At 44.3% G+C, this 14,717-nt stretch overlaps 1 protein-coding gene across 5 annotated transcripts in view; it reads left to right on the plus strand.

The window, feature by feature from the left end:
- The window catches only part of SLC39A11 (solute carrier family 39 member 11), a 266,928-nt gene that overhangs the window by 142,525 nt on the left and 109,686 nt on the right, over positions 1-14,717 (plus strand). For all 5 annotated transcript variants that reach the window (XM_035104080.2, XM_035104081.2, XM_060271959.1 and 2 more), the window contains one exon: positions 9,727-9,897. In XM_035104080.2, coding sequence (XP_034959971.2) covers positions 9,727-9,897 — 171 coding nt within the window. The remainder of the gene's footprint in view (positions 1-9,726; positions 9,898-14,717) is intronic.

Raw genomic sequence — 14,717 nt, forward strand, 5'->3', positions numbered from 1 at the left:
TGCTAAATATGTATCCAAGCATCTAATTTTAACCTACTTGGGAAGAAACAGCTGCAATTGCCTGGTGTGATGTTAAATTCAGAAATCCCATTTCTCCTCCCTACAGAGAAGAAGGGGTCTTTTGGCATAATAAGCATTTGCTGATTGAATGGGAGTCCCCCCCCCATTTTTCCCCTACTGGCATAAGCATTCTGCAACTCATTAGCAAGCTTAAAACCATGGAGCCAACTGGAATGAACAGAGACATAGGATTCTTATCTCATTATACATGATCAAGCTTTTCTTAGCACCTCAGCCCTTGCTTTCCCCCCGCAAGACCAATTGCAGTCGTTAACAGTCGTTAACAGTCATCAACAGGTTCACCACTCCTATCAGCCCATCACCCATTCCCATCACCCCCACCCCCACCCTCTGAATATACATAAGGGTCTGGTGACTTCTGTTTCAGTGTATCTGATGAAGTGTGCATGCACACGAAAGCTCATACAAAAATAAAAACTTAGTTGGTCTTTAAGGTGCTACTGAAGGATTTTTTTATTATGCATTTAGTTTGACTGCAGTGCTCATTCTGGCCACCATGGCTGCAGTTCTTACCCTGCCCACAGTGGCTGCAGTTCTCACTCAGGTCCACAACATGCAAATGAAGGATTGAGACTGCTGTTCACGGATTGGGTAACTAGGGGAAGTTTGTTACTGTTGCAAGTTACTGAGTACTATATAAGCCAGCCGGCTAAGCTATTGTGCAGTCCAGGACTCAGAGCTGAAATAAAGAGCTGGTTGTTTTAAGAGCTGTGTCTTCATCCGTCTTTCCCACGACTCAACAACTATAACCGTGAGTTGTCATGCTGGAGGACCTTGGCCACCCGGTACTTTTAATATAGATATAGAACATAAATTTAGATGACTTCTGTATTCTAGTAAGACACTTTGCTTCTCTAAGGGGCAGTTTCATAAACTGTGGCACGGTGGGGGTTCATTTCTTCAATCAAACAGTGCTTGAACCTCTCTGTATGTCAGAGAAAGCAAAATATATAGCTTATTTGATGGGATGAACTTTTTTTCTTGAACCCAGAGAAATGCAGATCATATTAATCTACCTGGAGGTACACTGAGGAAGCACACAATTTTGCTTTTTTCCCTTACAGTTCTGCTGAAGGATTATAGAACAAAGCTGTGTGTTGAATGGTGGAGCTCATTGAGAAGATGTCAGTGCACATCTGATGTTGTTTTAGAGATAGCTTTGAATCACTGCTGGCAAATATCTATGCTCCGTTCATGCTGCACCTGCTTTTTTGTCGCCTTTTCCTTCTGTCACAAGACACGCCCTGACCCAGCTAAAATGCCCACATTCCTGCCGCTCAGATTTGCGACAGATAAATGCAGTCAAGAGCGCCACATAATCTGAGTCTGTATAAGACCGTAATCTTTTCAGGGAGTTCGCCACTGCTTGTCACCACTTCTTTTAATAAGCAGGCTGTCAAGCGACCTGCCGACTAAACCAGGATATTGATTCTCTCTGAGAAGCCTTGAAATTTTTCCCTCCCTGCCAATAGAGCAAGGTCCTCATGTTTTGCCCGTCTGTAAATTACTGCTGTGTAGTAAATGAATCAGCCAGGACTTCACAGGCAAGGCAGAACTCTCAAATTTGACATTGTCTGTAAACGAAGCTTTCAAATGCTTCCTTTTTAGGCAAGAGAAATAGAGGATGCAGTAGATCATAAGGATACAGTAGATCACAAGGGTTCACTGTGGTGCTTTCACAACTGAATACAAACTGAGTCCTTTCTGGGCAGACGCAGCAGCCAGCATGGTGTTGATGGCTGTCCAGAGGGTGATTTAGCGGTGGTTTTGGTCTTATATTTGTATATCACTGAAAGTCAATACGTTATGCATGGAGCTCTATAATTCCCATAGAACAGGGATGGGGAACCTGCGGCCCTTGAGATGTTGCCACATTACAGCTCCCATAGACCCTGCCCACTTGCCATGATGGCTGGGTTTGACTGGAGTTGTGGCAATGCAACCTTTGGAGGACCACAAATTCTCCAAACATTCCGTATAAGATGGGACACCTTGAATGCCCATTCCCAAGCAGTGCCTACCTAAAATGACCCTCTTAATCAGGCACCCCCAAACTTCGGCCCTCCAGATGTTTTGGTCTACAATTCCCATCTTCCCTGACCATTGGTCCTGCTAGCTAGGGATCATGGGAGTTGTAGGCCAAAACATCTGGAGGGCTGCAGTTTGGGGATGCCTGCTCCACATGATAGAGGCTCCACATGATTCCACAAATTTAGAGGCTCCACAAATCTGAAAGATGCTTTCTGGTATGTGTATACCTAAATACAACACTGGGCTGGCAGGACTCGTTAGGCGAATCCCACCAGGAATATGTTTTGAGGACCTTTAGTTAGTAGACAGGGTGCTTGATGTTTTAAGTGCTGCATGCTTGTGGACACAGATCTTTTAGATTGCCAAGTAAAATTCTACTATTACAACTTGCAAGAGTGTTATCACAGTTCACTCATAAAAATGAACATCCCAGCACTCAGGAAGAGGTGCAAATAATCACTGCTTGGACTGCTCCTAATATATTTCCCCTCTTAATTACATATTACTGTGACTCAGGCTTTTTTTTTACTGGCCCAGAGTGATAGTTTGCTTGTTTGTTTTTTAAAGAAAACCCAGCTATATTATGTATCGCTTAAAAATAACCTGGTTTCAAAGTGACATCTGAAATTAATTTAATTAATTTAAACTATTCGTTCCTTGTTACCTTCAGTGTCTCCAACGAAACATGCCTTTTTTCACCGCCAATGCTATACCGATGTAGAAGCTAGGTTCATCTTGCCTATACAGTGGTAACTCGGGTTACAAACGCTTCAGGTTACAAACTCCTCTAACCCAGAAATAGTACCTCAGGTTAAGAACTTTGCTTCAGGGTGAGAACAGAAATCGTGCTCCGGCGGCGTGGCGGCAGCGGGAGACCTCATTAGCTAAAGTGGTGCTTCAGGTTAAGAACAGTTTCAGGTTAAGAACGGACCTCCAGAACGGATTAAGTTCTTAACCAGAGGTACCACTGTACTACATAAATTTCCAGGTTGCACAGAACAACTTTATACCTCCCTGCTTCTTCAAGATGAAAATCCAGACATTACATACTCAGTTGCTAGATATTGCACTGCCATGATGGATATCCGCCAAAGGATGGTTTGCGCCACAAACTAGGCCCAAAATGCAAGACCTGTGCTCCTTCACACTTCCTCCCTTATAGTCGCTTTTAACTGTTTGTCCTTGTTTCTATCTTTTCAAGTTATGTATGATATAATCACCTTTTAACTATTAGTCTTTATCCCTTACCTGTTTTAAGTCTTATGTGTTCAGTTTATTTGTATGTTGGTCTGTGGCTGAAATAAAGCTTGATATTGATACTGATATAAAACATCAACATTTACACACAACGTGCAACACCCCCACCCCAGTAACAGCAACAGGAAGTTGGGGTAGCACACTTAACTATCAGCTCAGTCATCAAAGACATGGAACAGGGAGTAAGTCTTTACTGGGCTCTGGAAAAAGTGTCAGTGAAGGCTCTAGGTCAGGCATCCCCAAACTATGGCCCTCCAGATGTTTCAGCCTACAACTCCCATGATCCCTAGCTAACAGGACCAGTGGTCAGGGATGATGGGAATTGTAGTCCAAAACATCTGGAGGGCCGAAGTTTGGGGATGCCTGATTTAAATCTAGCTTCCTTGGTGATCTAAATGGATAATTTGTGCCCATCCATCCTGATAGCAACTCTTAGGTTGCTGTCATGAGTTGGTGGTCTGTTGGGGATGCCTGCTCTAGGTGGACCTCCCTGGAGAGAGAATTCCATAGCTACGGAGCTACAAATGTAAAGGCCCCCACCCCAGGAGCCTCTCTCAGTGGAAGGGCTGTGGAGCAGGGCCTCAGATGGAGATCTAAGGGTCATGTTTCTCACCCTAGTGATACTTGCAAGTGCATGAGTGGTCCTAAATCATATGCATTGAAGCATGATTTTACATGTAAAAATTACCAAGGAGCAAAAGGCATTAGGAATATTACCCAAATAGGTCATAAATTGTGTTCTTTATTATGCAGATTGTTGACCATATTGTGACTGAATTCTCTTGATGCTTCTGTGCTTGATTGCCATCTGTATTAATCTTGGTTTTTATCTTATTGCTTTTTAAATTCTGTTTCGCTCCTGCTTAATTCATGAACCAGCAGTGTGGTTCAACATAAAATATTTTTTGTTTGCTTATTGATTTGGTTGTGGCTGCTGGCTTTTTGCCTTTTCCTGTAATTAATTTCAACATTGTTGTGGCTTATGGATGAAACAAGTAAAGCAAACTGAAGCCATTATGCAGATTATGAATATTTAGCTTGTCAACAAAACAATGTGGACCTTCTTATGTTATGGGGGAATGGTTTCCTGCCTAGCAACTACTAAACCCTTGTGACTTGAAAGTTCTGGGAACTGAGTCTGAATGTCCAAACAGAAGCCAAACAGAAACAATTATTTTCACAATTTGTTCCCCAAGTGGGTATAAATTCTACAGCAGAAAGGGCAGATGGGTTGCATGAACAGACGTTTTAGATTACACTGCTGCATAATAAAATGGTTCCATTTTGTGGCAAGCAGATACGAGTTACAGTATCCAGTTAGTATGAATACTTCTTCAGAAAATAAACTAATTTGAAAACTGAATGCTTGATTTAAATCAGGCATCCCCAAGCTGCGGCCCTCCAGATGTTTTGACCTACAACTCCCATGATCCCTAGCTAACAGGACCCAGTGGTCAGGGATGATGGGAATTGTAGTCCAAAACAGTCTGGGGATGCCTGATTTAAATCTAGTTTCCTTCGTGATGTAAATGGATAATTTGTACCCATCCATCCTGATAACAATTCTTAGGTTGCTGTCATGAGTTGGTGGTCTGTTGGCTAGAAGTTAATGTCATTGTTGTAGAGTTCAGCTAGGGACATAAGAGAGGATCACATAATTATCCATAGGTAAATAAAATAATAGGTAAATTACCCCTGGACGGTTAAGTCCAGTCAACGGCGACAATGGGGTGCTGCGCTCATCTCGCTTCAGGCCAAGGGAGCCGGCGTTTGTCCACAGAGAGCTTTCCAGGTCACGTGGCCAGCATGACTAAACTGCTTCTGGCACAACAGGACACCATGATAGAAGCCAGAGCACACAGAAGCACCATTTACCTTCCCGCCACAGCAGTACCTATTTATCTACTTGCACTGGTATGCTTCCAAACTGCTAGGTTGGCAGAAGCTGGGACAGAGCAACGGGAGCTCACCCTGTCGTGCGGATTCGAACTGCCAACCTTCCGATCAGCAAGCCCAAGAGGCTCAGTGGTTTAGACCACAGAGCCAACCACGTCCAGTAATTATCCCTGGTCTAATACTGTAGCCATGAAGGCCTGATCTGAGGCAGTAAGATTTGAGCAAGTGAAGCCTGACCTGACAAAAGACCCCCATTGCGCTGATGGGAATCCTTTTGCTAACTTCCACAAGTGTGCTAGGTTAGTTGAATAAGGGCCTAAATAAAGACTGTATTGTGGAGAGCGAGAGCGAGGGAGAATCTTGGGCCATCAGAGCCTACCTGGGTCAAGCTCGGAACTGTCCAATGTACTGTTTCTGTGGTGCTGGACAGCTCCCTGTGAAGCAGCAGGCAGAGTAGCTGTTTCCATAGCCCTGGAGTCTATCTGTCTTCAGCACCTTCCATGCCAGGGATAGCCAATCTTCTGCCCTCCAGATTTTGTTGGATTCTAACTCCCAAGAACCCCAGCCAACATGTCTGGGGATCACGGATGATGGGAGTTGTATCCAGCAGTATTTGGAGGGTACCACTTTTTGAAAGGACGACAGGATATTAGGCTGCTTCTCTACAGATGCTTCTGGTTGGCTTTGCTCTCTTGCTGCCATTCCACATTCCTTACATCGAGCACACTCTTATTTTTCAGTCTCCTGTCTGCAGACTTTTATTCCCACATGTCCTAATGATGCCCTGGCTGCTGTGAATATATTTGACAAACATGGGCTACGCTTCCTCCTGTGGAGAAAAGCTTGAGATATAAAGGGTCACAGTGACAAACAGAATACTTAGACAACTGGAGGTGTGACAGCTCTATTAGGCTGCAGGGAGGCCCTCTCTTGGGATGCAGGCAGTACCTTGCTGTGCGGCAAGCACATAGGCAGACATGCTATGCAGAACAATCTGTCGGTGAAAGGCAGATCTACGTCAGCTACTCTGCTTCTGTAAGTGGATGACAAGGGTCATGCTTTGCAGATGGTGTTTATACTGGATGAGAGCACTGAGCATAAGTCTTACAACTGTTCTTGGGAATGCTGTGATGGTGGCTTCCTACAGTGGCACCAAAATATTTCCTTTCGTTTAGCATTCACTCTTCTTGATTTTGTGTGGCTGTGCACATCATGGGATAGCCTTTGCTACAATATTGGTGCCATGACATGGTCTGGGACATTGCAGCTGTTGAGTAGCCCACCTCTTCCCCTCAAGAAAGAAGAAGAGAGCAATGTCTGAGACTCGATTACAATAAGTTTATCTTTCCTGGAGAGGGAAATGGATCCCACTACCACTAAAGTGGCCTGTGATCATGTTCTGGTAAACTTAACAGCACAACCAAGAGCATTTTTATTCAGAAGTAAGTCTCACTGAGTTGGATGTGACTGTGTCCTTGCAAACTTCAGCTGCAACTGACTGTGGATGTGTAGTTTATTCTGTGATCACATGAGGTTAGATTCTGCTGCTTCAAATAGGATGCCCCCTGCACTCTCGTCCTCAAAATCTCCTCCAAAGGGCTGGGGGACCCACTAGAACAGATTTTTTTAAAAAAATTATTTGGCAGAGGGAGTGGGAGCATGGGCGTACCCAGCGTGGGGCAGGAGGGGGCAGCTGCCCCCCCAGAAGCAGGGCCGGCTCATGAGAGCGGCGCTGCCGGTGGGGCTGGTGGGCAGAGGCGAAGCAAAACCCGGCGGAGCGTGAGTTCGGCGTTCCTGCCCACCATGCTGCGCCCTCCCTCCAGCTCCCCATCGCGCCCTCCGGCAAGGCCAAGCACGGCTCAGAAGCACTCTCCTTTTTTCTTTTCCCTTCCTCTGAATGCAGGATCCCGCTGCCGCCGATCCTGCTGCTGAACTGCGTTCAGAGGAGGGGAAAAGAAAAAAAGGAGAGTGCTTCTGGGCATGCGGGGCACGTTAAGGCCACCACATTCCTCTGAATGCAGGATCCCGCTGCCGCCGATCCTGCTGCTGAACTGCGTTCAGAGGAGGGGAAAAGAAAAAAAGGAGAGTGCTTCTGGGCATGCGGGGCACGTTAAGGCCACCACATTAGTGCCGCTTGGCGGAGCGGGCGCTAAGAAGCTTGCCCTCTTGTGCGCTGTTCCCTGGGAGCAAGTCCCGTTGAACTCAGCAGCTCCTGCTGCTGTCGCCGCCGGCCCCCTCACCCGGCAGCCATCGCGCTCTGGCTCCTCCCCTGCCCCGCCGTGCGTGCTTCCTTCCCTCCCGTGCCTTGGCCCCGCTCCTTGCCCCCCCTAGTTTTGATCCTGGGTACGCCCCTGAGTGGGAGGGAGGAGAGGAAGGAGAAAGCCCTATTACATGAGCAGAACTCTGCACTTTGTTGGATGCAACACATAGTCATTAATTAATACTGTTGAAAAGTGACATGGTCAGAGTTGAAAACCATGGTGGTCACTATGTATTACCATATGATTAATTGCCACTTTGCATCCCTTGTAGTCTTAACCAGAGCTTTCCAAACTTTTCATGTTGGTGTGGTGACACACTTTTTTAGACATGCATCCTTTCGTGACACAGTAATTCAGTTTTACTAGCAAAGCGGGGGTTACACTCACCCCTTTACAGCATGGGAGGAGAGTGGGGGGCGTTCTCGTGTCACACCTACACACTGCAGTGGACCCAACAACGTGTCACGACACTCAGTTTGGAAAGCTCTGGTCTAAAGCATGATTGACTAACTTGCGCCGAACCCTTCACAAGGCCATATTCCCTTTTTTTGCACCGATGAATCCTTTTAAGCTGTTCCCACTTCTCTCTCAAAGCTATCATTCTGAACGGCAGGTTTAAAAGAGACCTTGCCTTTTCTCTATTGGCGTCACGTGCTCGTTTGCAGAAGCATTTTTAATATGCTACACTTTCTTAATGGCCACCAAGTTAAGTGCAACATGACAGTTTAGCATTAAGCTGCATGGGAAGCAATTGACATTAATTCAGAACCTCCTTCAAATGCCTTTTGGCACTTGCTGGTCTGCTAGGAAATTAAGCTGGGTGGGCGGAAAAAGAGTGTAAAATGCATCTAAAATGTCAAATCTTCATTGCGGCCTGAGCACAGCTGTTGCCTATGTAAAGTTCAGGAACAGTTACCTCCATCATTTTATTTCTCGGCTTTCCCTAACATTTAGTGGGTAAATGGAAAGAATTTCTTTATCGCAATTCAGAATGCTGCATGTTTTTTCCCTTTTTATTGTCCTAATTTACATTTGCGTTACTTCTGCTGGCTGCTAAATCAGACGGACCTTTTCAACAAATGCTGTGCCTGAGAGGAGTCCTAGCAAAATATCAGAAAAATGTTAGCAAACGGTCATTCCATCCCCTTGTTGCAACAAAGGTTAACTACCTCTCAGTAGCTTTCTCCTCTGTTCCCTTTCCATTATCCCACTTTTAGATTGTAAGGTCCTTGGGGCAGGGCCTGTTTCTTATGTGCATGCTGCAAAATGCCATGCATGCTGATATTTATTCCTATAAAGCGATCCACATTATGCCAAAGTAATGCCTCATTTATCATGTATCCATGTATGGTTGGTGAATTCCTCTTGCTGGGATACAGGCCTTCCCTTGGATAGAATCTATAAAAAAATAAATCTGTGTTAATCTACAGGCAGGCAGGCAGGCAGGCAGGCAGGCAGGCACACACACACACACACCTGCTTGGGAGCTGAATTAAGTTCCATGCACATTCACCTTCTGTTTTATAATCCATAATACCCCTCCCATTTATCCTGCAGTAGCATTATGCCGGCAGCAGTAGGTCGACCTGAAAGAAGTTGCTGTTCATTTAATAGCTGCATGGCAAAGAACTATTCAGAAGGAGCTGCGTGCTTCATTACTGTGTGATGACAGTCGAGCCCAACCTCTTCGCCCTCCAGCTTTGCTCTACAGCTCATGCTGCTCCCAAAAGCAGGTGAAAAGAGTGGATCGCTGGACCCGCGCAGCACAGCGATGGAAGAAGCTGAACCTGCCCCAATTTCTCCCTGCTACAAACTGTATAAATACATAACGGTTCTTATGCATCAGAAGTTTTCTACCCTAAGGTAGAAGGGACACAGTTGTTCTTGTGTGCGTGGAATTTGATTCAGTTACATGCTGTGCCACAGACTCTTCTGCAACTTCATGCTACTCCCAGCTCCTTAGCCTTTACAATCCTGCTTTACTTCAGTTAGTTAGATTTTTTTGCGGGGAGGTGTGCTAAGTATGCAGGTTGTGGCCTGTGAGCTCCAAGTTTTATCCACTCAGAACCTCTAATAGTAGCAGATTATTATTTTTTGGGCCATTTCCCCCTATTGCTTTATTTTTAAACTTATCTAAGACTGAACCCTAGCCTTTTTCATTTTTTAAAAAGTCACTTTGTTTCTCTTCTTCTTGCTCTAGATAAAGGTGAAAATGGGGAACCTTATCAGAGGAAGAAAGGTACTGGAGCTCCTCAGCCAGATGTTCCTGCTCCATCCCAAAATCTCAGAGACAGCACTTCAGTGGCAGCAAGCAACAGCTGGAGGCGGATCATGCTGCTCATCTTAGCAATAACAATACACAATATTCCAGGTAAGCACCAAACTCTCTCTTAGTGCCAATGTCTCACTCTTGAAGATCCTAGTTGTTCAGGAGGTGGATCTAATCTGAGTTGCTAAGTGTGCATAGAGTTTTCAGTGTGACATGCATTCTTTTTATTTCTGTTTCACTGTTTAAACAGACTGTTTTGTGTTGTTCTAAGAACCAGACAACCTGGAGAAAATGACTTTAGGAATTTAGGAACCTTCTTTTCTTTTCACGATTTCCCCTATGCATCTTCTCATCTGAACTCACAATCCTTTAAAATAATACAGCTTTTGTTATCTGCTTCGGTGGCATCAGAGTGAAATTTTAAGTGCCTTTTTGGATTTGTTCAACAGTTAGCAAATGTGTGCATCCCCACCACACCCCCACTTGGAAGCCAAGAAACAAATTATTGCTACTACGGTAAATCTACCTAAATCTTTAGGAAACGACAAAATTTGCAATTTATTTCAGCAGATTTTATGCTTAATCTTTCTAATTTTATTTTAAATCCTGTATCTTGAGTATTGAAGAGTTTAAAAGAAAATTATGAAGAGTACACACTCCAAGTGCAATTGTCCCATATTCTTAATTGTTTTAGGAATTTTTGGAGGAATAAATGCCTTAGGTCTGACTTCATGAAACTCAGGATAATATGGGAATGGGCAACACATCTCTTTACCTTTTATATTCCATTCGAATAGATGGAGATATTTTAGATGTTAAAGTTTTCCCTCTCCGAAATGCCCACTGACACATGGGAAGCAGTTGGAATTTTCTGATTGGCAGAGTCTAAAGCAGTGTTTCCCAAATTTGGGTCTCTAGATGTTTTTGGACTACAGTTCCCATCATCCCTGACCACATGCCCTGCTAGCTAGGGATGATGGGAGTTGTAGTCCAGCTGGAGACCCAAGTTTGGGAAACACTGGTGTAAAGCATTGTGCTGCTGCTGTTCATTGGAGAGAGAGAGAGAGAGAGAGAGAAGCTTGAGCTAAGGAATGAGGAGCAGGTTGTGCTGAGATGCTCTGTGAATTTTTCCTAGCAGCGTTGGAAATATAGAATGGAACGCTGGAATGGTGAATGAGGATTTTTGGGCTCAGTCAGTTTCCGCCTCTTTGCTGAAGTTTTTGGCCGTGCACTGAATCCTTTGAGATCAGGTGTTTTTAACTTGTGGAAATGCCTTAAAGCAGAAGGATGTTGGTATATGGTGGCTGAAGCTATAATTTTATATATATATATATTTTCAGATCCTGGTAACAACTAACCTACTGCTATGCTTGTTAAATTATGTGAAGCACAGCATACCAAAAGAAATACCAGACACAGGTGTTGCATATACGTACCTTTGCATGGATAATATATGCTAGACACTGGAAGAAGAAGTAGGGACGCAGGTGGCGCTGTGGTCTAAACCACTGAGCTTCTTGGGCTTGCCAATCGGAAGGTCAGCGGTTCGAATCCCCGTGACAGGGTGAGCTCCCGTTGCTCAGTCCCAGCTCCTGCCAACCTAGCAGTTTGAAAGCACGCCAAAAGTGCAAGTAGATAAATAGGTACCGCTCCGGGTGGGAAGGTAAATGGCGTTTCCGTGCGCTGCTCTGGTTCACCAGAAGCGGCTTTGTCATACTGGCCACATGACCTGGAAAAACTGTCTGCGGACAAACGGCGGCTCCCTCGGCCTGTAAAGCGAGATGAGCGCTGCAAACCCAGAGTTGTCTGCGACTGGACTTAACTGTCAGGGGTCCTTTACCTTAACCTTTTTAATGCAAGAAGTGCAAAAAATAAATTAATTAAAATGGAATGAATAAGGAAATTATGGGAACACTTGCTGGTAATTAAATTAAGAGCAAAGTTTAAAGGACATGATGCGTACTGTATAAAGAATTCAGTAAGTGAAGCTAGGAATGGTTTGGATTTGCATAGATTTTATGCTCTTGCGATTGGTGTAAATTATATGATGTAGGTGGGATATGATAAAGTAGGAACGATATGAGTTTGGTTGCCAGTGAAAGCAATAGATTCACTAAGCATAGTAATAATATTAGACTTGGCCTTCCATGTGATATGATAAGGACCAGATGGAACTCCTATCTTCAATGGATAACAACTACTGGACCAGAAGACATTCAGTGGAAATTAAAGACATTGTGCCCGTGGCTGAGGACAACTGTTTGAACCCTTCCAATGGATTATGGGTGGGGGAGGGGGTGGGAAGGGAAAGGAAAAACGGTACGGGAAATTAAAAATTGGAAGGAGAGAATATAATGTATGTAAAAATTCTCGTACTTAAATAAAAATCTTTTTTTAAAAAAAGCATAGTAATAATATATTGCACTTAGTATTTATGAAGGATAATGACACCTCTGATTAAATCGTTTTAGGATTCTCTCTTTTTGTATCATTTTCTCTTGTACTTTTCTTTACATCTTGATAATAATAAGAATATTTTTAAATATTATTTCATGTTCTTCGGTAACAAAAACCAATTAAAAGGAAAAGGAAAAAATATTTTTAAAGCCCTGTGGAAGGCAATCTGGACACAGTACTTCCCGGGGTGTCATTTGCAAAGTGAAGCCAGCAAGGCAACCTTTGAGACAAGGAGAGCCCAAAGACAAGAAAGACAGAGAAGTTCTGCCATCAGACAAACACCAGGAGAGTGTCAATAATCTGTCTAGCAAGTCCTGGTTCTCAGATTCCAGATTCCAGATTCCAGAAAGCCCATTAATAATATTAAGCTGTTCTGTGAACCAGCAAGCAGAAGACTGCTTTATCCAGCTTTCTGCCTGAGGCCAGCAAAGACTTGATAGCAAAGTTCAAGCACCTGCCTGATGCTGCCAATTCCGACATATAAATCTAGGTGAGCCTAAAGAACAGACGGCTCAGATCATGGGTAGGCAAACTAAGGCCCGGGGGCTGGATCCGGTCCAGTCGCCTTCTAAATCCGGCCCACGAACAGTCCAGGAATCAGCGTGTTTTTACATGAGTAGAATGTGTCCTTTTATTTAAAAAGCATCTCTGGGTTATTTGTGGGGCCTGGCTGGTGTTTTTACATGAGTAGAATGTGTGCTTTTATTTAAAAAGCATCTCTGGGTTATTTGTGGGGCCTGGCTGGTGTTTTTACATGAGTAGAATGTGTGCTTTTATTTAAAAAAGCATCTCTGGGTTATTTGTGGGGCCTGGCTGGTGTTTTTACATGAGTAGAATGTGTGCTTTTATTTAAAATGCATCTCTGGGTTATTTGTGGGGCATAGGAATTCGTTCATTCCCCCATCTCCAAAATATAGTCCGGCTCCCCACAAGGTCTGAGGGACAGTGGACCGGCCCCCTGCTGAAAAAGTTTGCTGACCCCTGGCTCAGATTCTCGGGCGGAGGGGGGCGTTTCCCACAGACTTTCCAAATCCTTTCAAATGATTATGGCCAGGTTGCAATTTCTCAACTTTTTCTTTTCTTTTTTTCTTTTTTTCGTATGTGTGCATGTGCACACATTGTGTTGTAGCTACTAACCTTGATGGCTAAGGTGTAGATCAGCTGCGGCAGCTCAGTTGGTAGAGCATGAGACTTTTAATCTCAGGTCATGGGTTTGAGCCCCACGTCGGGCAAAAGATTCCTGCACTGCAGGGGGTTGGACTAGATGACCCTTGTGGTCCCTTCCAACTCCCATGATTCTATGAATGCCAGCTGCTGGGAATCACAAATGGGGACATTGCTGTTGCGTTTACGGTCCTGCTGGCAAGCCTCTTATGGGCATCTGGTCATAGCTGCCAAGTTTTCCCTTTTCTCGCGAGGAAGCCTATTCAGCATAAGGGAAAATCCCTTTTAAAAAGGGATAACTTGGCAGCTATGCATCTGGTGGACCACTGTGAGAACAGGAGGGAGATGTTCACTTACTCTAGCTTTCTTAGCCTAGAAGTGGGGAGAAGATGTTCCTGCTGAATTTATGCCTTGTAACACTGCAACAAAGGGCAGAAAGTGTTAATCCGTACTGATGATGAAAAGGATTGTTTGTGCAGTCTTCTATTGCGGAGGCATCGTTCGCTGTTTGAAGCTCAGGAACAGCATGAGTGCTGAAATCAGGGAGCAGCTAGATCTAAAAAGGTGCATCTTGGCTTCCAACTGCTAAAGGTCATGTGTTGGGAGCTGGATTTCACCCCTCCTCCATAACTGTCAAGAATCATGGCTTCAAATGGTGATTGAGGCAGGGAGTGGATATACCTTAGTGACTTGGTGTCCTGCTGCTCTGTCAGCTGGGCAGCAGTGAATTATTTTTATTGTCTCTCAATTCAAAGCAAAAAAAAAGGAAAGGTCTTTTGTAAAAGACAGAAACAAAGTGCTTCTTCCCCACTTCCCCTGGCAGTAGGTTAATGGGACAATAGTCTCACTGTTGCTGGAGAGAAATCTTGAAAGAACCTGCCTAACCTTTTTATGTTCCTATACAGCACAAAGCTGCCTTCAGACAATTATAGAGGCCCTAGAAATGATCTCCTGCTCCTTAAAGGTCATGGCATTAATGTGTTTCTTCTTCTCTGTAAAGTTGCTAGCGGTGTGAGAGAATCGTTGTCAGAATTTATATTTCAGGTCAGCTAGTGGACAGTGTGTTTGTCTTGCAACCCACAGTCCACAGAGTAAACTGTTTTGTTCTCTGCTCAGCCTACTGGAAGGCTTAGCACTCTTTAAGATAGGCAGGTGGCCTTTACTAATCAAACTTGGACGTCATCAAAAAGGCCACAAAGTCCCACACCTTTGCACAAGAGAGAGAGGAAACGCTTGAACCTTCAACACGTTGATAGAGTTGGAGCCACGGAACTAGTCTGCAGGGCAAACAGTTGCAAGAG

Source organism: Zootoca vivipara, chromosome 2 (assembly GCF_963506605.1).
Source record: "Zootoca vivipara chromosome 2, rZooViv1.1, whole genome shotgun sequence".
NCBI lineage: Eukaryota > Metazoa > Chordata > Lepidosauria > Squamata > Lacertidae > Zootoca > Zootoca vivipara.